We start from the raw sequence: 24312 nt of genomic DNA, 5'->3' as shown, positions 1-24312 counted from the left end.
AGACGATTCCTGCTCCTTGTGTTTAATTACATATTTGCCTAGCAACCACCCCCCTATATAGTTTACATATAAGAAGAAAAATGTTGTTATTTCAAAATATATTTGGGTCATGAAAAAATAGTAGAGGAAAAAGCATAAAGGAATCTAAAATCTGGTGAAAAATATGAAGAAAAATTAGATATAAAAAAATTATCTAAAATTTTATATTGTAAGAGAATTAGAGAAAATTAAATTACTAAATAAGATAAACCTATTATTTTTATTTTCCTCTCTTTTCTTCCATTTATTTTCTTGCTATTTTTCTCATACTTTATCTCAAATTTTTATCATATGTTTTGGCCTAGAAAAATATTAAGAAAAGAAAAAATATTAACAAAAATAATTTTCTCACATTTAATTTCCTATTAATAATATAAAAAAAACCTTAAATATACTTCAAAAAAAATATTAAATTTAAAATTATTTTTTATTTAAATACACTTCTTGAGTTTGGTTTCATTAATTTCCTATATATTTAAATAATACTAAATTACTTCATGTTTTCATGTTTTGGCTATGAAATTAAAATGACACCATAAATTTGGTGATATTAAAATATTAAACGTTATAATTAAAGTTTGATTTATTAATTCCGATTTTATGTTTGTTGAATTAAATATGCATTTTGATTTAAAAGTATTTTCGTTCACATCTTTTTGTATGCAAACTAAATACAATGTATTTTAAATGTGAAATATTAATTTTTCGTGTTAAATCATATGTAAAGTTATGACCTACTTAAATTTTAGGTCTCAATGGAGTGATTAACATCCCAACCAAACAAACCCTATTTTTTTTTTTTATCAAGATTGTTATTAATTATCATTAGGGTACATACCTAGTGACATAAATGTTATAGCTTTTAAAATATGGAAAAAATTCAATTTAATTAAGCATAGAGATTTGACTTTCGTAAGAGGTGGGCTTCCACGACCTTCCCTACAACACTTGCTGCCTGATCCCCCCTTTGATTTCTTCCACAGCATTGATGGCTTCACCCACACTAAGGATCTCAATTGTCATCTTTGAATTCAATGCTCCTTCACCTCTCAAAAGAGATGGATTCAACCTTCCCCAGCAATGGATCATCACCTAGATCAATATTGCATACTTACTCACCAAATTCTCTAGTCTAATAGATCGATTTGATTCTTCACATATTTCCTTGCAAACACAATATATTTAGAATCCATTTAGAAGTAATATTATTGAAGATTTTCCAATGTTTGAAAGCGCTTAATTTCATATTAAATATTAAATATTTGATAAAGTTTTTTTTTTTAAATTACTTGGTAGGGGATTCTTTCAAAGTTACTTTGTTTTATAATACAATATTGTAAAAAACATGATTAAAATACTTTGTTAGTTTATATTTAAAGATTAAGTGATTCTTTAAAGATGTTACTAATAAAAGCACTACAAGTAAAACGTTTTAACGAAAATATAATTGTTTTCTTTATATCAAGTGTTTTTATGAGAATCATTACAATTGATTTTTTTTAAACTTTTTTTAAAATGCTTTTTAGATTTTTCCAAAGTCTAATTTTTCTTTAAAAATGTTTTTTTATCTTAAAGTGTCTTTTAAAAGAATTGCCAAACTGAGTCTTAGCTTATTCATTTGAAGTACATGAACACAAAAAACTAGTATGTAGAAATTTATGATTTATCGACCCAACCTTAGAGAAATTAATTTATTGTTATGAGGGTTCCATTATCTTTGTTTCCTTTAATCACACCAATACTTTTTACGACATCAAGCAAGATTGTTAGGAGAAGGTTATGAGAATCGACAAATAATGCCTTGGAAAATCTTGCCGTTGTAATTGAGGATGTAAGCTTCACAACATGGCTAGTGCCACTCATGTTTATCTAAAGACATGATACAACTCAATAAATTTGTGAGTGAGGAGTGATGAAGATGATGGAGAAATACTAAGAACAAAGATGATGGAGGATTAGCAGGGTATTTATAGATAGAGATTAAGGAATAAGTACAAGTATGAAATTAGAAATATCCCCATATTGCTTTCACCATTTAGTTTAAATTTCAGTTTAATTTTTATCTCCCAAGTTTGTATTGTATATGGAAATAATTTTTCCTAATATATCCCCATATTGCTTTCATTCTATTAGTTAAATGTTAAATTTTATCTCCTAATTATGATGATGATTTTTGGAAGATAATTAATATTATTGTATCTTTGTGGACATATATAGAATATTCTAAAGCGACATTTGTAGTAAAATAATGTGGTTTCTCATGCATTCTATTTAAATTTCATTGTAATAATATTTGAAATACTTTGCATATGCCATAAGAAGCCTAGATTTTTAACTATAGACATCCAATTACCATCCATGGTACATTATGTGGAATTAATTTTCTATTAATTTTTTTTTTATAAAGGAGGTGAAACTAATTATTAATGAAATTATACTAACTAATTAGGTCAACAATTGAGGGCCAACATTATTAAAGTTTTCCCCTTTATTTTTTTCTTTTCATGTTTAGACTCCTAAAATTCATGGGATTAGTCATTCCATTATCTCAATCTGTAAAACTAATTTTTGTAAGCTTACTATATAATAAGATAATACTATTGTGTCTTATGTCAATTTTGTGTTTAGAATATTTAATTTTGATTGGATTTTTAAATATAATTACCAATTTATTAATTATATTTCATACCATATATTTAGCAAATATGTTGATGATATTTTGAGTTAATTGATAATTTTATTTCATTTTTTTACTCATTGGATGCAATTTACATCCTTGGTCATCTCAAGATAACTTTGAACTTCATTAGATTCACATTTGGGTTAAGTCAAAGTCATCAAATTCAAGGTAATTAAGTATTCATTTATGGTTGGTAAAACTTATGTGATGACTAATACATGATACTATGTTGGAAATTATGGACAAAAGCTTGAAAAATTGGAAATTGGAGAGTTGATTTTGGAGTAAGTGTTCAACTACCAATAGGGCGTTTGAATGCTCCCTTCAAGTGTTCATACATTGAGATGACTTTTAGGCATTTCCAAATTTGATTTTTACTTTTTTTTTTTTTTAATTTTTAAAAGGTTTTTGGAATGTTTCAAAATTAGGAAACTCTCCATAATTAGTTCATAGGATTTTTGAGTATAAATAGATTTGTTTTGAAGAATAAAAAAAGAGAGAACTCTAAGAGAATAATTGTCATTTCCAAAGCTTGAGCCTCCATCTCCTAATACTTCGTAGATTTGCCTTGTAAGTATATTTGACATCAACAGAGGTCAAAGATTCTAATTTTGAAACTTTAATTCAAGAGATTCACAAGGAAGCATAGGAGAGTGTTATGTCAGAGATGTAAAAAACGAGTATAGGTATTGATAGTATAAAACCTTAAGAAGTGCATTTGAACAGGTAAAATCATGATTGCTAGGTGATTTTTCACTTAATATCCTATATTTTTTGTGTGATTTGAGTTATCTTTATATGCATAATATTTGTAACATATTGTTCATAATTGGAATACTTAATTTTAACTTGTCACTTTCTTGAATACTTAATTTTAACCTATTTTGAACTAGCATCTTCAAGAGCAAGGCATTGTTGTGATAAATAGTAACATAATGCTTAATTACGACATCTAAATAAACTATTTGTAAGATTTAATTTGTCAATTTTGTTCCATAAAACATTACTATATATATATATATATATATATATATATATATATATTAATGAAACTTGTAGGGTAAGGTAGCTATCTATGCTAATTTGCAAACAGCTGTAAGGAGGAATGGTTCAATTTTCATTTGGGAATGGAATGTAATGGCAATAGTTGCATAAAATTGTGCCAATTCTAATATCAACACTTGATAATAGACATAACCTTGATAGACCTTCATAATTGAATGAACTACTTTATAGAATCTAGAAGAAATAAGAAAATGACAAATTAAGGTATTACTCAGTAGAACTGAAAATTTAATATTTTGTAAGTTAAAATGACTTATCTTAATCTCGATCAATTTGTTGATTTAAATTTTATTACTTAAATTTTATTTTAAGTGTTAAGATTATTTGATAATTAAAATTGATTTTAACCTTTTTTTTTTTATAAAAAAAATAGTATTAGAATTTAACATGTTTACCCTTATTAATGTCAAATAATGAGTTCATAAGTGAAAGCAACTAGTTGACTCTTGCCCTTTAGCTGGTGGACGGAATGATTTCCAATCTATTAGGCGTATAAATTATATATCAACTTGTGTAGACTCAGATTAGAAATCAAATTACTTAACCCTTTTTTCTTGGTTATCAGAAAGTTCTTCTAGCGGCCACCTTAAATTTTTTTATTATAATCTTGAACTGCTCATCTTTGTGGATGTAGGGATTGAATGAGTCCATAATGGAGTGCTATCAAGATTGAATTTGAATATAGACTTTCACAGTACTTAGGGTACCTCAAAACCAAAAATCTAACCATATAACACCATATCTCAAAACCTTCTGCATCGAAGTTGATCATCTTCAGCTCCTTCTCCCCTTCAAAGCACAGATGGGTGTCACAACTTTTACTCAAGAGTTTGTAACTCCGGTCTCTCCTGCTCGGATGTTCAAGGCGCTGGTCGTGGATTCCCATATCCTTGTCCCCAGGTTGGTGCCTGAATCAGTAAAGAGCATCGAGTTTGTTGAAGGTGATGGTGGGGCTGGAAGCATTACACAGACGAACTTCTCTGGTGGTTAGTCTAGCAAGAAAATCGACTTTCTTAGTGAAAATTCCTATAATATATCTGCGGCAGATCAGTATGAATAATGAGGAATTTGGTTTGGTTTTTTTTACAGATAGTGATTGCGAGTATTTGAAGTATAAGATCAATGCAGTGGACAAAGAGAAGCTAGAGTGCAGATACACTTTGATTGAAGGTGGTGTGCTTAGTGATCAGCTTGAATCGATTGTTTATGAGATGAAATTCGAGGAATCTGGTGATGGAGGATGCATTTGCAAGACGAGGAGTGAGTATCACACTAAGGGGGAGTTTGAGATTAAGGAGGAGAGTATCAGAGAAGGGAAGGAAAAAGCCATGGGAGTGTATATGCTGGTTGAGGCCTACCTTCTTGCTAACCCTGACGAGGAGTTGTGATTACTTTTTCTAATGTAATGGACCCTCATAAATTCATTCCTTGGCTCTGCTCTGAAAACCTTATTTATTTATTTATTCTGGCTGGTTTTTGTTGAGAATATTAATCTTTCGTAGTCTATAAAAGACCCACATTGTTCAAAGATATTGATCCATTTCCATGGAAAAACAGATAAAAAAGGATATTTTATATTTTTATTAATTTTTTATTTCATAGTCCAAATTTAATCATACAAGGACTCTAATTTTGGTATCTCACAAATTTTCCTAATTTAGATAATGGATATTTAGTCTAAATAAAGATGTTATGAATCTTGGAAAAAAAAAATCTAAGTGTATCCAATATGAATAGGGTTGCAATTTGAAGGAGTTAGTCAGGTTGATAATTAAATAAATATTATTATATAAAAAATAATAGATATTATAAATATTATAAAAACATTAAATCGATTCGAATTAAGCTTGAGTTATTCGAACTTTGATCCTAGTCCAACCTAAATTGAGTTTTTGTTGAAAAAAACTTAACACAAATTTAACCTTAGTATTAAAAATGTTTGTTCAAACCCCGCCAAATATCAGGTTGAATTGGTTCAATTCACCGGCTCCTAAATATGAGCACCTCAATGCCTAACTTAATTGAAAAGTGAAAAAGTCATGGAAAAAGGGGAAAAAGAATTAGATTAATTTAAGTAATTTAGGTAAACTTTCTTTCTTAATAAGAAGTTTATATTTTACTTGATGCATTCAAATCAGCTGTCAAGAGACAAGGAGTGTTCTAATTTATATTTTGAATGTGCAAGCCACTAGAGGTTAAAGATGAATTTGTATTTTAAACAAAACAAAGAAGTATTACTTGCTAATAATTTATCTTTGAGACAAAAAAGAAAAAAATTGTAACTTCATTATGAAGCATCATAGATCAGCCTCCAATTTTGACTCTTAACATTTTATATATAGCATAGCCAGTTGTGTAAGGAACGATTAATCCAATATCATATATGTAACATTGCGATATGTGTAAGAGGCATTTTATATCATATATAAAGGATAATATAAAATAGGATTTGGCATATTCTTATAGATTCCAATCCATATTCCTTCATATATAGAGCTATTGATTTATTTTTTCATTTTTATTAAGCCATTGAAACATGATAATGTTCTCATTTTCTTCTCTTATTTCACCTAAATACATTTTAAATTCCTTTAGGTTATGTTTGGTTCCAGGAAAATACTAAGAAAAGAAAAAAAATGTAAAGGAAAATGATTTTTTCATGTTTGGTTGTCATATGAAAAATATCAAAGAAAATCAAATATAATTAAAACTAATTAAAAACTTATATATTTTTAAATTATTTAATCTTTATATTAATGAGTTAAAATAAATAAAATGAGTTTGAAGTAACAAAAAAAATAATTTATCAACTTTTAATCTATTTTTTTTATTTTCGTTCATTTTTTTTTCCTTCTATTTTTCCTTTGTATTTTCTTTCCCTTGCATTTTCCTTTAAATTTTTTGGAAACAAAACATAACTTAAATAAACAATTGAGATATTGGACTTTGTTTTATTAGGGATTTTTTTACTCTTAATTTTGTCATATAGGAGTTGAAAGTAACCTACAAGGTCAACTATTGAATGATGACAATTGACTTTTTTCTAATCTTAATTCTTTTAAATTTATACTTTGAATTTTTCTTCAAGACAATAAATTATTTAAACCATTCATTCAATTAACAATAAATAAATTTTTTATACCCACTCATTTTGAATTATTTTCTTATACTACATAAAAAGTGACTAAAAAATTTTTTAAAAAATCATAATATGACATACTTTAATTTTCCCAACCCATTGATGAAGACCTTGAGATCAAGAAAATTAATTATAAATCATAGTAGTTAGGCGGATATCAATTTCTTTAATATTAATGCAAGTATGAGATTCAGATATATATGGCCATAGTTTGGAGACTTGAGGGTGCTGTCACAATCCTCGGTCCGTACGAGAATTTTATGTTGTTAGTATTCACACTAGGTGATGTTGATTAAAATCTGACCTGCCAATTGTATATTTTGAAATATTTAAAATGAAAATATTTTAATAAAATTGGAGCCACGGAGGACATGTGGCCAAATCTCAAATTGTGAAAGGAGGAAAAGAACAGATGGTGATGGCCAATATTGACCCTTGCAGCCGTTGTTGAATATAAGTCTAAGCTTCTAGTGGTTTTGCCGACTTGGGAGATGAAATTAAATATAGCAAAATGTTGAATAATGATTTAAAAAAAAAAAAATTTAATATAAATATTATCCATTCTAGATGTCATAATCTTCACCCTTTAAAATATGATTCAACAAACTTTTTCCGCTATATGATAAAAGATATCACATGCAATACCATATTGTATCCGTTGAATTATAGAGTCAAATGGATAAACATTTTTATAGGATCAAATAAATTCCTGCTAGGTTAGGATTTAGATTTGATACTATATATAATGACTTGCTTCCACAAACATGCCTTCATCCTCTATCCCACATACATAACCTGATTTAAACATCCAGTCCTTTCACCACTGCTCCAGCTTGATCCCCATCAAACTGAACACTACCGATTTGCTGTTGTGGTGCAACCGATCACTCTCTTAGTTCGTAATCTTGGTGTTCATCATTTGTCAAATGGAGAAGAACCCCCTAAAGAATTTAAGGATGACAAGGAGGAAAAATGTCGAAACCCAAACTAGCAATGATGGACTTTAAGCTTCATGGCTTCTTGGAAACATGAAAGAAGATTCATTGGTGAGACAACTTATGAAGATCTTAAGCCTATTGTGGGTCCTAAGTAAAATAATTTTGAAGTTCTTTTTATTTCAAGAAGAATGGAACACTTCTTTGTTATTCATGAATGTGTTCTTATATACGGTAGATGACAGTCGGTTCATATCAGAGAGTATGTTTCTCACAGACAGTTTCTAACAGTTAAGTCAGTTTCAGGACTGAAAAGCTCATGCCAACTGTGAGGTGTGGAATCTGTTGGAGACTTTGCATTCTTGCTGCTGCTGCTGGGTTGCTGTGACTGGTGTTTATCATCGGTGTGTGGTGTTTATCACTAAGTAGAAGTCAGTGTGTTATAGTAAATTAAATAATCATTTAATAGAAAACAATTTTTTATAAAAAAAATAAAATAAAGATGGTTTTCTAAATGAAGTATTTCCAGTTTACACCATCATGCATATATCAAAATAAATCTCTACCAGCAGTAATTCGCTAACAATCTTAGTGACTAATTTGGAATTGGTGCAGATATTGCTTAATTAGTAAAACAGATGATTTCCAATATATTTATTAAGGTAATACAATAATGACACTTCATGGCAATAGAACATCACAAATACTCCGAGGATCAGACCTGGGAAACTCTTATTTTTAAGCCGAGGCTACTTTGGCCATATGGCAAAAACACAAAAGGCCAAACTTATTGAGACTGATAGATGCAATGAATATGAAGGTGGACTCAAGAGACTAATATCTCAATTACTACAGGCAATTTTACTTAATAGGCATCGGGATGTGCCAGGACGTAGGCTTCAATAGCCTTGAACAATGCCAGAGCCTCCTCTTTGCCACCCTTAACGTGCTCTTCACAGATCTCTACATCGCCCTTGGTGTGGTACTTGCTGGTGTTCTTGTAGATGGATCCTCCATCAGGAGAAGCCACCACTTTGAGCTCATGAGAAATTGATTCAATACCGCCCGTCAAAACATCTCCGTCAACCACAGTGTAGCTGAATGTGAAGTTCTCTTTGTCAATCGCATCAACCCGGTGTGTCATGCTTTTGAATTTGCTGCCTGGACACCAGAAAGAGGAAAAAAAACAGAACCTTCATTATTCTATTCTGTTCTGTTAACATGTTCATGACACCATGCAGTGATAGTTATATGTGCTGCAATGATTATAATACAAAACTAACCTTCACCAAAGTGAATCTTCTTGATGGTTCCAGGGCCTCCCTCTCCTTGTATGGTTTCCACACTCTTGATAGCTTGAGGCCTTACCTTGGGAATGAGGTTGTCAGAATCGAGGATAGCGGCCTTGAACATCTTGGCTGGGGGAACCGAGGAAGTGACCTCACTCTCGTAAGTGAAAACACCCATGATCTTAGAGTTTGAAATGAAAAGGATCAAAAGAGGAAGAGAAGGAGGATTGGTTGGTTTGCAGAGAATGGTTTGAGGTGAGGAGAGATCTAAGAACAAGGGTTGGCATTTATAGATGGAGGACCAAGGTTCCCTCGTGTGAACGTGTGTCTCTAGTTTTCAAAGGCAGATACGGTTGCATCTAAGGAAGGTTCAAAGTAATCCACTATTTTTCCATAAAGGAGTACTATGATCTCATGTTGGACTCGGCTGGTTAAATTCAAGTGGTGGTCTAATTCCTTTTTTCTTTCTTTCTCAGCGGAGAGGGGGGAAAAGGGAAAAAAAGAAAAAAAAAGGCAAACAAACAAAACAAAACAAATGTGTGGATCTTACTATTAACCAATTAATGAGAAACTTTTCCTTCTACTTTCAGTGCATTTGCAGGCAAACGATATGTAGATCACAACAGGAAATAAATATTTTCCATGATATAAACATAGTAACAGACGGGGAATTCAAGTTACTTTTGATCATATATTTGTAGTCGGTGGCACACCGTTTGTGGGTCAACATTGTGGAATATTGGTGATTCATGGAGAATGGCGCAATACAAGTCCATAAATGCAGGCTAGAATTGAATAAATAACTACAAAGTGAGAAGTCCCTTTAAATTGATGAAAACAAATCCTGGAATGTTCAAATGCGCTCTTCTATATTCAAGGAGGCTTTACTAATTTTCTAAGCAACTAGAAGCTTGGACTTTATTCAAAAATGGATTGCTGCAATGACTCCAACAAGATTGAAGAAGAATAGCAATGGAGACAAATCCCCTGGCCTACCTGATCATAACGGTAACTTGGAAATGACCCTGGGAGATCAAAAATAGATTGATTGAGATATAGAGGGAATATTTTTGGAGTGCAGTAGCATGAAGGCCAGTAGTAATTACAATGTAGAGGGAATATGTTCTTTTGATTGGCAAATCAAAAGAAAATCAAAAGAAACCGGCCACAGTTAAAAGGCTATTTGATTAAAATGAATGAGAATTGTAATTTTGCAAATCTAATCCTTCACATATTTCAACCTAAAAAATGACCCATTCTTGACAAAAATACCCTTCAGCTTATTTTTCATCCAATTCTAGTTTTTTCTTCCATTCTCATTTATTTATCATATCATCTCTTCAAATTTTCAACATCAATATGTGTTTCTTCTCTTCACTCCCATCTATTTCTCTTTCATTTGTTATTCATTGAATTTTTTGAATATATATAAGAAAGTTGGACCATTTTTCCATCTATTTCTCTTTCATTTTTTATTCATTGAATTTTTTGAATATATAAGAAAGTTGGACCATTTTTTTTTGTCATTAACTTGCAGCCATGAAAAGGTAAGTTAAAAATAGGAAATAGACATAACATGTGTATTAAATCATTGCCAATATCGCAAGGTCAAATAATGGTAAGTAATAAAACTCAATTATGGAATTTTATGGTGATTTTGAAGTTGTTGGCATATTTGCTCTTTATACCAATGTTGTGTGTGTGAAATAGGGTTTTGACATAATAGATAAAGCTATAAAGCTACAATTTTTGGTTGACAAATTTTACCACGTTTTGAACGTAGGTTAAATCTCTCTATATTATTATTATTCTCCATTGTATTCAACTTGGAGTTGAATCATTCGCACATTAACCTTGAAATTCATGGCATGAACTAAAGCCTAAATACATCATTCTTTTAATGATTTTTTTTTTTGGATAAAAAGGTTGAGAGTCACAATATTTGAAATTATTTAATTTTTGAGAAACATTTTATTTTTGTAGCATTAATATTGGCAGTATTTGTGATAGTAGATATGACTAATATTTGTTTGTTTCTTGTTCACAAAAAAAAAAATTAAATGTCTACTAAAATAAATGAATTTAGCAATGAATAAGTTTTTGAAAATGAATACCAATTTATAGATAGTAATGCTCTATTATAGCTTAAAAATATTCTACTATTGTGTAATTATATTAATAGTTGGGATTATTTTATTATCTTAATGGTTAATGAATTAGGAATAATGTTTCTATATGAAAAAGACTGGGTACATGATCAAAATGATTTTTGTTTTGAAGGATGTGGAGTTAAAGGCTTTGAAGTCTTGAAGATTATTTCATATGAAGAATTATTAGGGCTGGTGTATGATATTCTAAAGCTAGATCCAAGAAAGTAATTTATTTCAATGAAGTATGTATTTGGTGCTAAAATACCAACAACTCCTATACAATTACATGAGGATGGGGTTTTGAAAATTTTTATTAGTTTTGATTGCAGTAATGGGTTTTTTTTATTATCACAATAGAATAGAGAATGAGAATAATGGTTATAAATTGATTTGCAACTCTTATTTTGAATACCATATATCATTCGAGATTGAGAAAGAATTTGATATAACTTAATGTTGATGTATAAAAGTGGACTCATTCATTATGAGTGATTCGAGACTCTATTGGATGGTAGTGAAAATGGAATAAGATTTAACAATGAGCCACTTAAAGGCTCTTATGATCATGACTGGAATATGAATTGGGATGGTGCATGCTAATGATGGACAAGTGACCCAAATTGACCATTTTAGAAGTGAAATAGCTCAGAGTGCACTAATTCTAACCATCATTAATACAAACTATGGTTTCCCACATGATAATACCATAATGGAAAGGGCATAAAATAAAAGACAAAGCATGAAACTACCCCCGATAATTAGTGGCATTAGTGATGATTATATAGAAGTGCACCAATTATATTCAAGTTAAAAATAATTACAAAAGAAGTTTGTACATGATGCCTCTCAAAATTAAGAAAGTTGAGTTCAAAATAGCTAAATCTACAACTAAGGCTTTATTTGAATACACTTCTTGTTTTTAAATAAAAAATCCTATACAAATGTAGAAAATTTGATACAAAAATTATAGACCTATTTTATGTTCTTAAAAATTACTTTAAAAAATTTTAAAATTTAGTATAGTAAAATATTTTTAATCAATTTTTAAAAACCATTACATTTTCAGTGTAATTCTCTAAGAGATTCTATATTTTAATTAAAATTTACTAATATTTTTCATTTAAAAAAAAATAGAAAACATGAAGTGCATTCAAATGGATATTAAGTTATTGCTTCTTGAATGTTTTGATAAAAATGCAAGTGGCAAAATTGTGCAACCAAGTGGAGAATATCTAATATGTTTTAGATGGTGAAATACAATTCAATGCATACTTTTAGGTTATACATGATATCCTGTGACAATTGACATGCAAGTAGTTGGTTGTCTTGGTGAGAATATAAGAGAAACATATTAAGAGGTCGGTCATCAATTTCAACCTATGTGAACTTAGACATTAGTTCATGCACATGTGAATTCCATGAGCACATACTATTACAGCTGCTTATAGATATTATGACATTTCATGTCACATTCTATGCTCCTAATACTTTATTATTAACTCATTGTTATTTTCATACTCATTATCTATCTATCCAATGACAAATTGTTTCGATAGAGCTTTAAAAGCATGACATGATTTAACAAAGTCAGATTTCATTAATACATTTATATATTATGATTTCTATTTCCACTATTTTATATGTGTTTGCATTAAGATTTATTTTAGCATTCATGCATGCATCACTAACATTATACATGACTTAGGTGCATTAAGAGTTACACGGAAGATTTAAGTTATGAGTTCCTTGCAAGTTGATAAGTTATTCACAATCGGTTCATGGACTTAATAAATTCTTTTAGGTTACAGTGTACTACCTCCTAATTAGAAGAATGACTAGTCTTGATTATTGAGATTTTCTATAATGAGTGCACTAGTGTGTATGGCTACATATGAGATAATACCTATGGTGAGTTATGATATTAGTTATTGAGTAGTCATAACTTTACCAAACTATTATTTTGCATGAGTTTTCAACATTGAGAGAATGTTGAGCTAGTGTTGAGGATATTAAGCTAATGTTAAGGTCTTAAGTGATTTTAACTTCCGAGTTAGATCTTAAGGTGGTCTTATATTATCTATGGATTAGGTTATTGTTGATCAAGACAGATGATTATAGGTACCTTGATATCTCATAAGTTTGAGATAATGTGTCATCTTGTGTGATCTTAAGGACTAGTGATCATGAAATCTATGGTGTTGAAATAATTTGACATATACTCTTAGTAAGTTAAAATATGTTAGTTTATCAAATAATAAGTAGATCTAAGACTTAAGGATGATAGAGGTGATTGATTTTAAGAGGTTGATAGTTTGTAGCATTTTAAGTTATGAACATCAGTTCATAGGGAGTTTGCATGTAATGGAGAGTAGGTCATAATCTTGAGAAATTAATAATTAAATTGAATTTAATCATTTCATTCTTGATATAATTTTCATAGCATACTAAAGTGCAAGTGACTCTTTGTAATGAGATGTTCAATCGACTTTAGAATTGGTTATGATGATGCCAATATTTTTCTATGGATCACAATGGTCTTTGTTTGAGCTCACATTCTTAGTGATATGCTATTTTAAGGATTTTTGAGTTTCTTATACATAACTGTGCACATAAGAGTGTTTTATTTATTTTTTATCAAATGCAAGGTTTTACAGAAGCTTATGAATGGGTTTTTTTTTTTAGATTAGGCTAATTAGTTAATTACAATCCAACAAGGTTAAATAATTAATTAGGACCCAATGTGCTAAATTAAGTTACCCAAGCCTAATATGAATTTAAGTCACTTAAGCCCATAAAAAAAATAATCTATATAAACTTCCTTAGGGGTTTAAAATTAGACACATTCTTATCCATTGACTTCTCGAGAAAGGGAACCCAAACCTTCATCCCTGTAGAGAAAGATGTCTATCATTCTCAAGTACCAAACTTCAAGAGTGATACATTGGGTGGAAGATATATGTGGGTTTTGAGATCCTCTTCACCAACTGGATTTGATATGAGGACATTCAAATCAAAAGTAAAGTTTTCAAAACTCCTAGATCTAATGTTTCAACATGTGTGTGTATATATTGTTACTATTAGATCTAGGATCCTTAGGACGATAGATGTATGCACCTTACAATAATCCAAGGCTTCAAATGAAGTTTTTCTAGATATTCTAACACAAATGATATGGATTGGATAATACCTTGAACAAGGTGGCCAATAAGAAAGAATCCCTTTTAGAGGAGAAGGTACGTAAAGAGCACACGTTGTTATAGTTGATGCAATCAATATGGTCATTATCGAAAACACGCAAATGATCAATTCTTATACATCCTTGAAATTAGTATAGCTTTGGCATCCTATGGACTAACAAGCCATGGAAACTATAAGAGTGATTTTTTTTGGTTACCATGTGAATGAAAATATAAATTACATTTTTGTATATTATGATAGGACATGTATAAATTAAGAATGAAAATTACATGTTTCTTTTCAACTATGGACTTAAAGTTCATTAAGTTTTTCATAATGATATCTTGATGATTATAGTTAACTTCAAAACCTTTGAAACGAAAATAACAAGGTGGCCAAGAAGAAAGAATCCCTTCTAGAGGAGAAGGTAAGAACATACATCATTGTGGTTGATGCCATCAAATATGGCCATAATAAAAAAATATGCAAATGATCAATCCTTTTACATCCTTGAAATTATTATAGCTTTGGCACCCTATGGACTAACAAGCCATGAAAACTAGAAGAGTGATTTCTTTTTCAATACCATGTGAATGAAAATATAAATTACTTTTTTGTACATTGTGAGAGGACATGTATAAATTATGAATGAAAATTGCATGTTCCTTCTCAACTATGGACTTAACATTCATTAAGTTTTTCACAATGATTGATCATAATAATTATAATTGACTTCATAACCTTTGGAACGAAAATAATAAGGAATGGGTTGAGAAGTATTTTTGTCAAGAATAAGTCATTTTTATGTTAAAATGTGTGGAGGGTTAGATTTCCTAAAATGGAGATATTTCATCCATCATTGACTGGTTGGTAAGTGTTGTTTTCATTGACTGGTTGGTAAGTATTGTTTTCTATTAAATCGAAGGATTGGGCTTAATCCTATTCTTGCCGACCCAAGTCAAAGTCATTGTGTCATAATAAATTAAATAATCATTCAATAGAAACAATTTTTTTTTAAATAAAATAAATTTAAAGATGGTTTTTCAATTAAAGTATTTCCAGTGTAAACCCATCATGCACATGTCAAAATAAATTGCTCCCTCCAGTAATTCCCTAACAACAATCTTAGTGACAAATTTGGAGTTAGTGCAGTGCCGGAATATTGCTTAATAATTTCAGTATATTTATGAAAGTATTACAACAATGACTCTTCATTCTAATAAAACATTACAAGTCCAAGGATTAAACCTAGGAAAGTCTTATTTTTAAGCCGATGCTACTTTGGCCATATGGCTAAAACACAAATGATGCTATGAATATGAAGGTGGACTCAAGAGACTAATATCTCAATTACTACAGGCAATTTTACTTAATAGGCATCGGGATGTGCCAGGACGTAGGCTTCAATAGCCTTGAACAATGCCAGAGCCTCCTCTTTGCCACCCTTAATGTGCTCTTCACTGATCTCTACATCGCCCTTGGTGTGGTACTTGCTGGTGTTCTTGTAGATGGATCCTCCATCAGGAGAAGCCACCACTTTGAGCTCATGAGAAATTGATTCAATGCCGCCTGTCAAAACATCTCCGTCAACCACAGTGTAGCTGAATGTGAAGTTCTCTTTGTCAATCGCATCAACCCGGTGTGTCATGCTTTTGAATTTGCTGCCTGGACACCAGAAAGAGAAAAAAAAACAGAACCCCCATTAGTCTATTCTGTTCTGTTAACATGTTCATGATACCATGCAGTGATAGTTATATGTGCTGCAATGATTATAATACAAAACTAACCTTCACCAAAGTGAATCTTCTTGATGGTTCCAGGGCCTCCCTCTCCTTGTATGATTTCCACATTCTTGATAGCTTGAGGCCTTACCTTGGGAATGAGGTTGTCAGAATCGAGGATAGCGGCCTTGAACATCTTGGCTGGGGGAACCGAGGAAGTGACCTCACTCTCGTAAGTGAAAACACCCATGATCTTAGAGTTTGAAATGAAAAGGATCAAAAGAGGAAGAGAAGGAGGATTGGTTGGTTTGCAGAGAATGGTTTGAGGTGAGAAGAGATCTAAGAACAAGGGTTGGCATTTATAGATGGAGGACCAAGGTTCCCTCGTGTGAACGTGTGTCTCTAGTTTTCAAAGGCAGAGACGGTTGCATCTGAGGAAGATTCAAAGTAATCCGCTACTTTTCTATAAAGGGGTACTATGATCTCATGTTGGACTCGGCTGAAACCTATCTTTTTCCTTGATAGACAGCTGAGGACTAGTGCTTTTTACAGGTACAGAATATGTAGAATAGAACAGAAAATGAATTTTTTCTTTGGATATCAACATTGTAATTATGGCATTCAAGTTACTTTTGATCATATATTTGCAGTTGGTAGCACACCCTTTTTGCGGTCAACATTGTGGAATATTGGTGATTCATGGAGAATGGCGCAATCCCAGTCCATAAATGCAGGCTAAAATTGAATAAATATGTCCAAAATGAGAAGTCCTCTAAATTGATGAAAACAAATTCTTGAATGTTAAAATGCACTGTTCTATATTCAAGGAGGCTTTACTAATTTTGTAAACAACTAGAAGCTTGGACTTTATTCAAAAATGGATGGCTGTAATGGCTGCCAGGAACTTGAAATTTGTGGTGGTGTAGTAATTCTTTTTGTGTAATTTGAAATATAGTGTTGGTGAGTTAAAGTATATCAATTTATCAAATTATAAGTGGATGTAAGACTTGAGGTTAGCAGAAGTGATCAATTTTAAGAGGTTAACATTTTGTACCTTTTTAATTATATACATTAGTTTATGGGGAGTTTACATGTAGTGGATAATAGGTTATGAGCCCCAGAAATTGATTAAATTGAATTTAATTAATCTTGATATAATTTTCATAAAATAGTAAAGTGCAGTTGACTCTCTATGATGAGATGTTGAGTCAACTTTAAAATTGGTTATGAGGAACCCATATTTTTCTATGGGTCTCAATGATCCATGCTTTAGCTCACATTTCTCGATGACATGTTATTTTATGGATTTATTTGTTTCTTCCCCATAAGTGTACACATAAGAGTATTTTAGTAAAATATAAGATTGCACAGAAGCTTATGAATGAATTTTTTTTAATTAAGTTAATTAGTTAATTATGACCCAATAATTAATTAGAACCTAATGTGCTAAATTAAGTGACCCAAACCCAATATGAATTTAAGTCACTTAAACCTATAAAAAAGTTTATATAAGCTCCCTTAGGGGTTTAAAATTAGACACATTCTTATCCATTGACTTCCGGAGAAAAAGAATCCTAACCTTCATCCTTGTAGAGAGATGTTTGCCCTTCTCAGGTACAAGGTTTCAAAAGTACTGATACATTGGGTGGAAGATATGTAGGTTTTGAGATCCTCTTCACCAATTGGATTTAATATAAGAACATCCAGATCAAAAGTAAAGTTTTCAAAACTTCTATATCTAATGTTTTAATATGTGTGTGTATATATTGTTTCTATTAAATCTAGGATCCTTAGGATGATAGATGTATGCACCTCACAATCCAAGGCTTGGATCGAAGTTTTTCCAAATATTCTAACGCAAATGATATGGATTGGATAATACCTTAAACAAGGAAGACAACAAGAAAGAATCCTTTCTAGAGGAGAAGGTAAGAACACACATCATTGTGGTTGATGCCATCAAATATGGCCATAATAAAAAAATATGTAAATGATCAATCCTTTCACATCCTTGAGATTATTATAGCTTTGGCACCCTATGGACTAACAAGCCATGAAAACTAGAAGAGTGATTTTTTTTTTTAATACCATGTGAATGGAAATATAAATTACTTTTTTGTACATTGTGAGAGGACATTATAAATTATGAATGAAAATTGCATGTCCCTTCTCAACTATGGACTTAACATTCATTAAGTTTTTCACAATGATTGATCATAATAATTATAATTAACTTCATAACCTTTGGAACGAAAATAATAAGGAATGGGTTGAGAAGTATTTTTGTCAAGAATAAGTCATTTTTATGTTAAAATATGTGGAGCTAGGGTTAGATTTCCTAAAATGGAGATATTTCATCCATCATTGACTGGTTGGTAAGTGTTGTTTTCATTGACTGGTTGGTAAGTATTGTTTTCTATTAAATCGAAGGATTGGGTCTTAATCCTATTCTTGTCCTAAGTCAAAGTCATTGTGTCATAATAAATTAAATAATCATTTAATAGAAACAATTTTTTTTTAAATAAAATAAATTTAAAGATGGTTTTTCAATTAAAGTATTTCCAGTGTAAACCCATCATGCACATGTCAAAATAAATTGCTCCCTCCAGTAATTCCCTAGCAACAATCTTAGTGACAAATTTGGAGTTAGTGCAGTGCCGGAATATTGCTTAATAATTTCAGTATATTTATGAAAGTATTACAACGATGACTCTTCATTCTAATAAAACATTACAAGTCCAAGGATCAAACCTAGGAAATTCTTATTTTTAAGCCGAGGCTACTTTGGCCATATGGCTAAAACACAAATGATGCTATGAATATGAAGGTGGACTCAAGAGACTAATATCTCAATTACTACAGGCGATTTTACTTAATAGGCATCGGGATGTGCCAGGACGTAGGCTTCAATAGCCTTGAACAATGCGAGAGACTCCTCTTTGCCGCCCTTAACGTGCTCTTCACTGATCTCTACACCGGCCTTGGTGTGGTACTTTTTGGTGTTCTTGTAGATGGATCCTCCATCAGGAGAAGCCACCACTTTGAGCTCATGAGAAATTGATTCAATGCCGCTCGTCAAAACATCTCCGTCAATCACAGTGTAGCTGAATGTGAAGTTCTCTTTGTCAATCGCATCAACCCTGTGTGTCATGCTTTTGAATTTTCTGCCTGGAAACAAGAAAAAGAAAAAGAAAAATAAATAAATTAAAGAACCCCCGTTAGTCTATCTGTTAACATGTTCATGGGACCATTCAACGATGGTTATATGTGCTGCAATGATTATAATAGAAACTAACCTTCACCAAAGTGAATCTTCTTGATGGTTCCTGGACCTCCCTGTCCTTGTAGGATTTCCACACTCTTGATATCTTGAGGCCTTATCTTGGGAATGAGGTTGTCAGAATCGAGGATAGCGGCCTTGAACATCTTGGCTGGGGGAACGGAGGAAGTGACCTCACTCTCGTAAGTGAAAACACCCATGATCTTAGAGTTTGAAATGAAAAGGATCAAAAGAGGAAGAGAAGGAGGATTGGTTGGTTTGCAGAGAATGGTTTGAGGTGAGGAGAGATGTGAGAACAAGGGGTGGCATTTATAGATGGAGGACAAAGGTTTTCTCGAGTGAAGGTGTGCCTCTAGTTTTCAAAGGCAGAGACGGTTGCATCTGAGGAAGATTCAAAGTAATCCGCTACTTTTCCATAAAGGAGTACTATGATCTCATGTTGGACTCGGCTCGTTAAATTCAAGTTGTGGCCTAAATCTTTTTAATTTTTTTTTTCAGTGGGGGTAGCTAGGAGGAAGAAAAAGAGGGAAAAGAAAGAAAGAAAGAAAGAAAGCAAACAAACAAAACAAAGCAAATATGTGGATATTATTATTAACAAGTGAGAAACCTATCCTTTTCCTCGGTAGACATCTGAGGACTAGTGCTTTTTACAGGTAAAGAATAAGTAGAATGGAACAGGAAATGAATTTTTTTGTGGATATTAACATTGTAATAGTTATGGCATTCAAGTTACTTTTCATCATATATTTGCAGTTGGGTAGCACACCCTTTTTGCAGTCAACATTGTGGAATATCGGTGATTGATGGAGAATGGCATAATCCCAATTTAGAAATGCAGGCCAAAATAGAATATATATCTACAAATGAATAAATCCCTTTAAATTGGTGAAAACAAATTCTGGAATGTGAAAATGTACTCTTCTATATTCAAGGAGTCCTCACTAATTTTCTAAACAACTAGAAGCTTGGACTTTATTCAAAAATGGATGGCTGCAACGACTTCAACAGGATTGAAGAAGAATAGCAATGGAGACAAATCCCATCACCTACCTGGTAATTGTCACTTGGAAACGACCCTGGAAGAGAAAAAATTAGAATGAAGACCAGTGTGGTATTTACATATTGGCAAATCAATTTAGAGAACTAATTAACTTATGGGACAACTACAGTTTTAGCTTAACCAGGAAACTGTAAATCAAGAAAAGAAAACCAGAAGAAACTAACCACAGTTTTAATCTGCCCATGGTAGCATGATACTCATCATACCATTTAAATGAGGGTTCTAGTAGTTTGAGAAAGTGTTTTAAGAAATGCAATTCAGCCATTTTTTTCTTACCACCAAGTACTATACAATTGAGTTTCTAGTATAACCATCCAATTACCCTTTATAAGAATTCTTTCTCATTGATGGAACCAATATTATTATTACTATGGTACTCATGAGAAATGAAATAGATAATTAACCATATAATTTTCCTAATTTAGCCATTATGTTATACTTTTCAATGCATATCCTTGAGTGATGATTCTTCAAAATAAAAGAAAGTTGTGTACCTAGACATTTTTTGTGTGTCATCAGTGTTATCTGTAAAAGAAAGGCCAACAAATAAAAAGAAATATCTTGACCAACTTCCATTTTTTTGATGTAGAATAATCAAAGATTTTCTGATTTTGAGGATTTTGATGCAAAATTTTCAGGCAAGTTGATGTATTTTCATCCTCAAATTGGAACTGATTTTCAGGAAGTGGACACTAATTTGATAATCAAAATTGGTGGAGTACTTTGAACTTTCCAAATTGGATGCAGAAGTTTCAGGCAAGTTGGTTGTGTTTGAATAATTGAGGCTGCTTTTTGGTGGGTTTCGTCCTATTGCTGATTTTTAGGAATGATATATCTTATAAAGACACATGGATAAGTCTTTAATAAATATCCAATCTTTGAATTTAATAGAAAAGAACACTTACCAACAAGTCAATGATGGATGCAATAATTCCAATTTTGCAAATCTAACCCTTCACATACCTTACCTAAAAAATGACTTATTATTGACAACAATACCTTTCAACCTATTCCTTATTATTTTTATTCCAAAGATTTTGAAGTTAACCATAGTAAATAAAAAATAAATAAATTGTTAATCATCTTTACTATCACAAATACTACCCTTACAAAAATTGTTTAAATTATTAAATAATTTTTAATATTGTGACTCGCAACTATTTTTAACAAAAAAAAAAAATCTTTATAGTAATAATATAGAATTAATATAGGATGACTACATATATATAAACTTAATTACCTGCATCAAGTTCAAAACATTGGTAAAGTTTGGTATACAACTAAGAAGCGCAACTTTATTTGTTATCTTAAAACTCTATTTAACATATATTTATATGTATATAAAAAGCAAATTTGCCAACAAAACAAAAGGTACCATAAATTACATGGTTGAATTTAATTACTTACCATCATTAGAACTTGTCATATAGATAATGCTCCTCCACACTTTTTATGTCTATTTAGTGCTTTTAAGTCCCTTTCCATGGCACATGAAAAAAAATGGTAATAAGTTGAGACTTTTTAGATATTCACTACATCTCATCAAGAGTTTAGAACAATCAATAAATAAGAATTGAAAGAAAAATAAATGGAGGTAAAAAGAATAAAGGTACATTGAAGTTCAAAGTTTGAAGAAATGGGATAAATAAGAGGGAAAATAGGCTGGAGGAATTTTTTATCAAGAATAGGTTATTTTTGAGATTGAAATATGTAGAGGGCTAAATTTGCAAGATTAGGATTCTTTCATTCATTTTAATCAAATAATCCTTTTAACAGCCAGATTCTTTTGATTTTCTCTGCTAGCTTTACAGTTTACTCGCTAAGCAAGAACTGTAGTTGTCCAATAAGTTAGCTCTTTGAATTGATTTGCCAATCTGTTAATACCACACTGGCCTTCATTCTACTTCACTCCAAAAATTTTCCCGTATCCCAATCAATCTATTTTTGATCTTCCAGGGTCATTACCAAGTTACAGTCATGATCATGTTGGAGTTATTGCAGCCATCCGTTTTTGAATTAAGTCAAAGCTTCTTGTTGTTTGGAAAAATAGAAAAGCCGCCGGGAATATACCAAGAGCACATGCATTTTAACATTCCCGATTTGTTTTCATCAATTTAAAGGGGCTTATCAGTTTGTAAATATTTATTCAATTTTATAGCCTGCATTTCTGGACTCGGATTATGCCATTCTCCATGAATCACAAGGAAAATATTCATTTCCTGTTGTATTCTACATGTTGTTCACCTCTAAATGCACTGAAAGTAGAAGGATAAGTTTCTCGCTAATCAGATCCACGCATTTATTTTGTTTTATTTTTTTTTTCTTTTCTATTTTCCCCCCTCCGGCCGAGAAAACGAAAAACCAAAAAAAAAAAAAAAAAAACATGAAAAAGAAAGACAAAACGAATTAGACCACCACTTAAAACGAACCAGCGATTCCCACTTGACATCATGAATAGAACTCCTTTATTGAAAAATAGTATATTACTTAGAACCTTCCTCAGATGCAACCGTCTCTACCTTTGAAAACTGGAGACACAACTTCACACAAGGGAACCTTGGTCCTCAATCTATAAATACCACCTCTTGTTCTCACATCTCTCCTCACCTCAAACCACTCTCTGCAAACCAACCAATCCTCCTTCTCTTCCTCTTTTGATCCTTTTCATTTCAAACGCTAAGATCATGGGTGTTTTCACTTACGAGAGTGAGGTCACTTCCTCGGTTCCCCCAGCCAAGATGTTCAAGGCCGCTATCCTCGATTCTGACAACCTCATTCCCAAGATAAGGCCTCAAGATATCAAGAGTGTGGAAATCCTACAAGGACAGGGAGGTCCCGGAACCATCAAGAAGATTCACTTTGGTGAAGGTTAGTTTCTATTATAATCATTGCAGCACATATAACCATCGTTGCATGGTGCCATGAACATGTTAACAGATAGACTAACGGGGGTTCTTTAATTTATTTATTTTTCTTTTTCTTTTTCTTGTTTGCAGGCAGAAAATTCAAAAGCATGACACACAGGGTTGATGCGATTGACAAAGAGAACTTCACATTCAGCTACACTGTGATTGACGGAGATGTTTTGACGAGCGGCATTGAATCAATTTCTCATGAGCTCAAAGTGGTGCCTTCTCCTGATGGAGGATGCATCTACAAGAACACCAAAAAGTACCACACCAAGGCCGGTGTAGAGATCAGTGAAGAGCACGTTAAGGGCGGCAAAGAGCAGTCTCTCGCAGTGTTCAAGGCTATTGAAGCCTACATCATTGCACACCCTGATGCCTATTAAGTGAAAATGCCTGTGGTAAAATAGATATTAGTCTCTTGAGTCCACCTTCATATTCATAGCATCAGTCTTAATAAGTTTGGATCTTTTGTGTTTTTTGCCGTATGGCCAAAGTAGACTCGGCTTAGAAATAAGAGTTTCCTAGGTGTGATCCTTGGGAGTACTTGTAATGTTTTATTTCAATGAAAAGTCGTTGTTATATTGCCTTAATAAATAAATATATGGAAAATCATCTTTTCACTAATTAAGCAATAATCTGGCACTGCACTGAGTCCAAATTAGTCACTAAGATTGTTGTTAGTGACTTACTGTAGAGAGCTATTTATTTTGATATATGCATGATCGATGCTGTAAACTGGAAATACTTTATTTGGAAAACCATTTTTAATTTTGTTTATTTATTAATTTATTTTTAAAAATTGGTTTCTATTAAATGATTATTTAATTTCTTATAACACAATGACTTCTACCTTAGGGCCCACAATAGG

The 24312-nt window shown here is 31.6% G+C and overlaps 5 protein-coding genes across 5 annotated transcripts; 2 read left to right on the top strand and 3 right to left on the bottom strand.

Moving 5' to 3' along the window:
• The first annotated feature begins 4504 nt into the window (after nt 1-4504).
• Nucleotides 4505-5250, top strand: LOC117915408 (major allergen Pru ar 1-like). The gene is made up of 2 exons (XM_034830989.1): nt 4505-4770; nt 4874-5250. The coding sequence occupies exons 1-2, from the start codon at nt 4587-4589 to the stop codon at nt 5170-5172; spliced, it is 483 nt and encodes a 160-aa protein (XP_034686880.1). The 5' UTR covers nt 4505-4586; the 3' UTR covers nt 5173-5250.
• A 3226-nt stretch (nt 5251-8476) lies between these two features.
• On the bottom strand, nt 8477-9418 carry LOC117915421 (major strawberry allergen Fra a 1.05-like). The gene is made up of 2 exons (XM_034831008.1): nt 9142-9418; nt 8477-9019 (listed from the first exon to the last, which is right to left on the bottom strand). The coding sequence occupies exons 1-2, from the start codon at nt 9323-9325 to the stop codon at nt 8724-8726; spliced, it is 480 nt and encodes a 159-aa protein (XP_034686899.1). The 5' UTR covers nt 9326-9418; the 3' UTR covers nt 8477-8723.
• Nucleotides 9419-15667: 6249 nt separating this feature from the next.
• Nucleotides 15668-16532, bottom strand: LOC117915422 (major allergen Pru av 1-like). Its single transcript, XM_034831010.1, has 2 exons — nt 16262-16532; nt 15668-16139 (listed from the first exon to the last, which is right to left on the bottom strand). The coding sequence occupies exons 1-2, from the start codon at nt 16443-16445 to the stop codon at nt 15844-15846; spliced, it is 480 nt and encodes a 159-aa protein (XP_034686901.1). The 5' UTR covers nt 16446-16532; the 3' UTR covers nt 15668-15843.
• Nucleotides 16533-18885: 2353 nt separating this feature from the next.
• Nucleotides 18886-19781, bottom strand: LOC117914798 (major allergen Pru av 1-like). The gene is made up of 2 exons (XM_034830270.1): nt 19492-19781; nt 18886-19363 (listed from the first exon to the last, which is right to left on the bottom strand). The coding sequence occupies exons 1-2, from the start codon at nt 19673-19675 to the stop codon at nt 19068-19070; spliced, it is 480 nt and encodes a 159-aa protein (XP_034686161.1). The 5' UTR covers nt 19676-19781; the 3' UTR covers nt 18886-19067.
• Nucleotides 19782-23132: 3351 nt separating this feature from the next.
• LOC117914796 (major allergen Pru av 1-like) lies at nt 23133-24056 on the top strand. Its single transcript, XM_034830268.1, has 2 exons — nt 23133-23403; nt 23532-24056. The coding sequence occupies exons 1-2, from the start codon at nt 23220-23222 to the stop codon at nt 23825-23827; spliced, it is 480 nt and encodes a 159-aa protein (XP_034686159.1). The 5' UTR covers nt 23133-23219; the 3' UTR covers nt 23828-24056.
• The last annotated feature ends 256 nt before the right edge of the window (nt 24057-24312 follow it).

This window comes from Vitis riparia, chromosome 5 (assembly GCF_004353265.1).
Source record: "Vitis riparia cultivar Riparia Gloire de Montpellier isolate 1030 chromosome 5, EGFV_Vit.rip_1.0, whole genome shotgun sequence".
NCBI classification, from domain to species: domain Eukaryota; kingdom Viridiplantae; phylum Streptophyta; class Magnoliopsida; order Vitales; family Vitaceae; genus Vitis; species Vitis riparia.
The sequence above is the reverse complement of the archived record's forward strand: the minus strand, read 5'-3'. Positions and strand labels throughout refer to the sequence as shown.

Coding starts and splice junctions, on each gene's coding strand:
- LOC117915408 (XM_034830989.1), top strand. CDS start 4,587: ATGGGTGTCACAACTTTTACTCAAGAGTTTGTAACTCCGGTCTCTCCT. Junction 4,771..4,873: donor ACAGACGAACTTCTCTGGTG/GTTAGTCTAGCA, acceptor TTTTTTTTACAG/ATAGTGATTGCGAGTATTTG.
- LOC117915421 (XM_034831008.1), bottom strand. CDS start 9,325: ATGGGTGTTTTCACTTACGAGAGTGAGGTCACTTCCTCGGTTCCCCCA. Junction 9,020..9,141: donor GAAGATTCACTTTGGTGAAG/GTTAGTTTTGTA, acceptor TCTGGTGTCCAG/GCAGCAAATTCAAAAGCATG.
- LOC117915422 (XM_034831010.1), bottom strand. CDS start 16,445: ATGGGTGTTTTCACTTACGAGAGTGAGGTCACTTCCTCGGTTCCCCCA. Junction 16,140..16,261: donor GAAGATTCACTTTGGTGAAG/GTTAGTTTTGTA, acceptor TCTGGTGTCCAG/GCAGCAAATTCAAAAGCATG.
- LOC117914798 (XM_034830270.1), bottom strand. CDS start 19,675: ATGGGTGTTTTCACTTACGAGAGTGAGGTCACTTCCTCCGTTCCCCCA. Junction 19,364..19,491: donor GAAGATTCACTTTGGTGAAG/GTTAGTTTCTAT, acceptor TCTTGTTTCCAG/GCAGAAAATTCAAAAGCATG.
- LOC117914796 (XM_034830268.1), top strand. CDS start 23,220: ATGGGTGTTTTCACTTACGAGAGTGAGGTCACTTCCTCGGTTCCCCCA. Junction 23,404..23,531: donor GAAGATTCACTTTGGTGAAG/GTTAGTTTCTAT, acceptor TCTTGTTTGCAG/GCAGAAAATTCAAAAGCATG.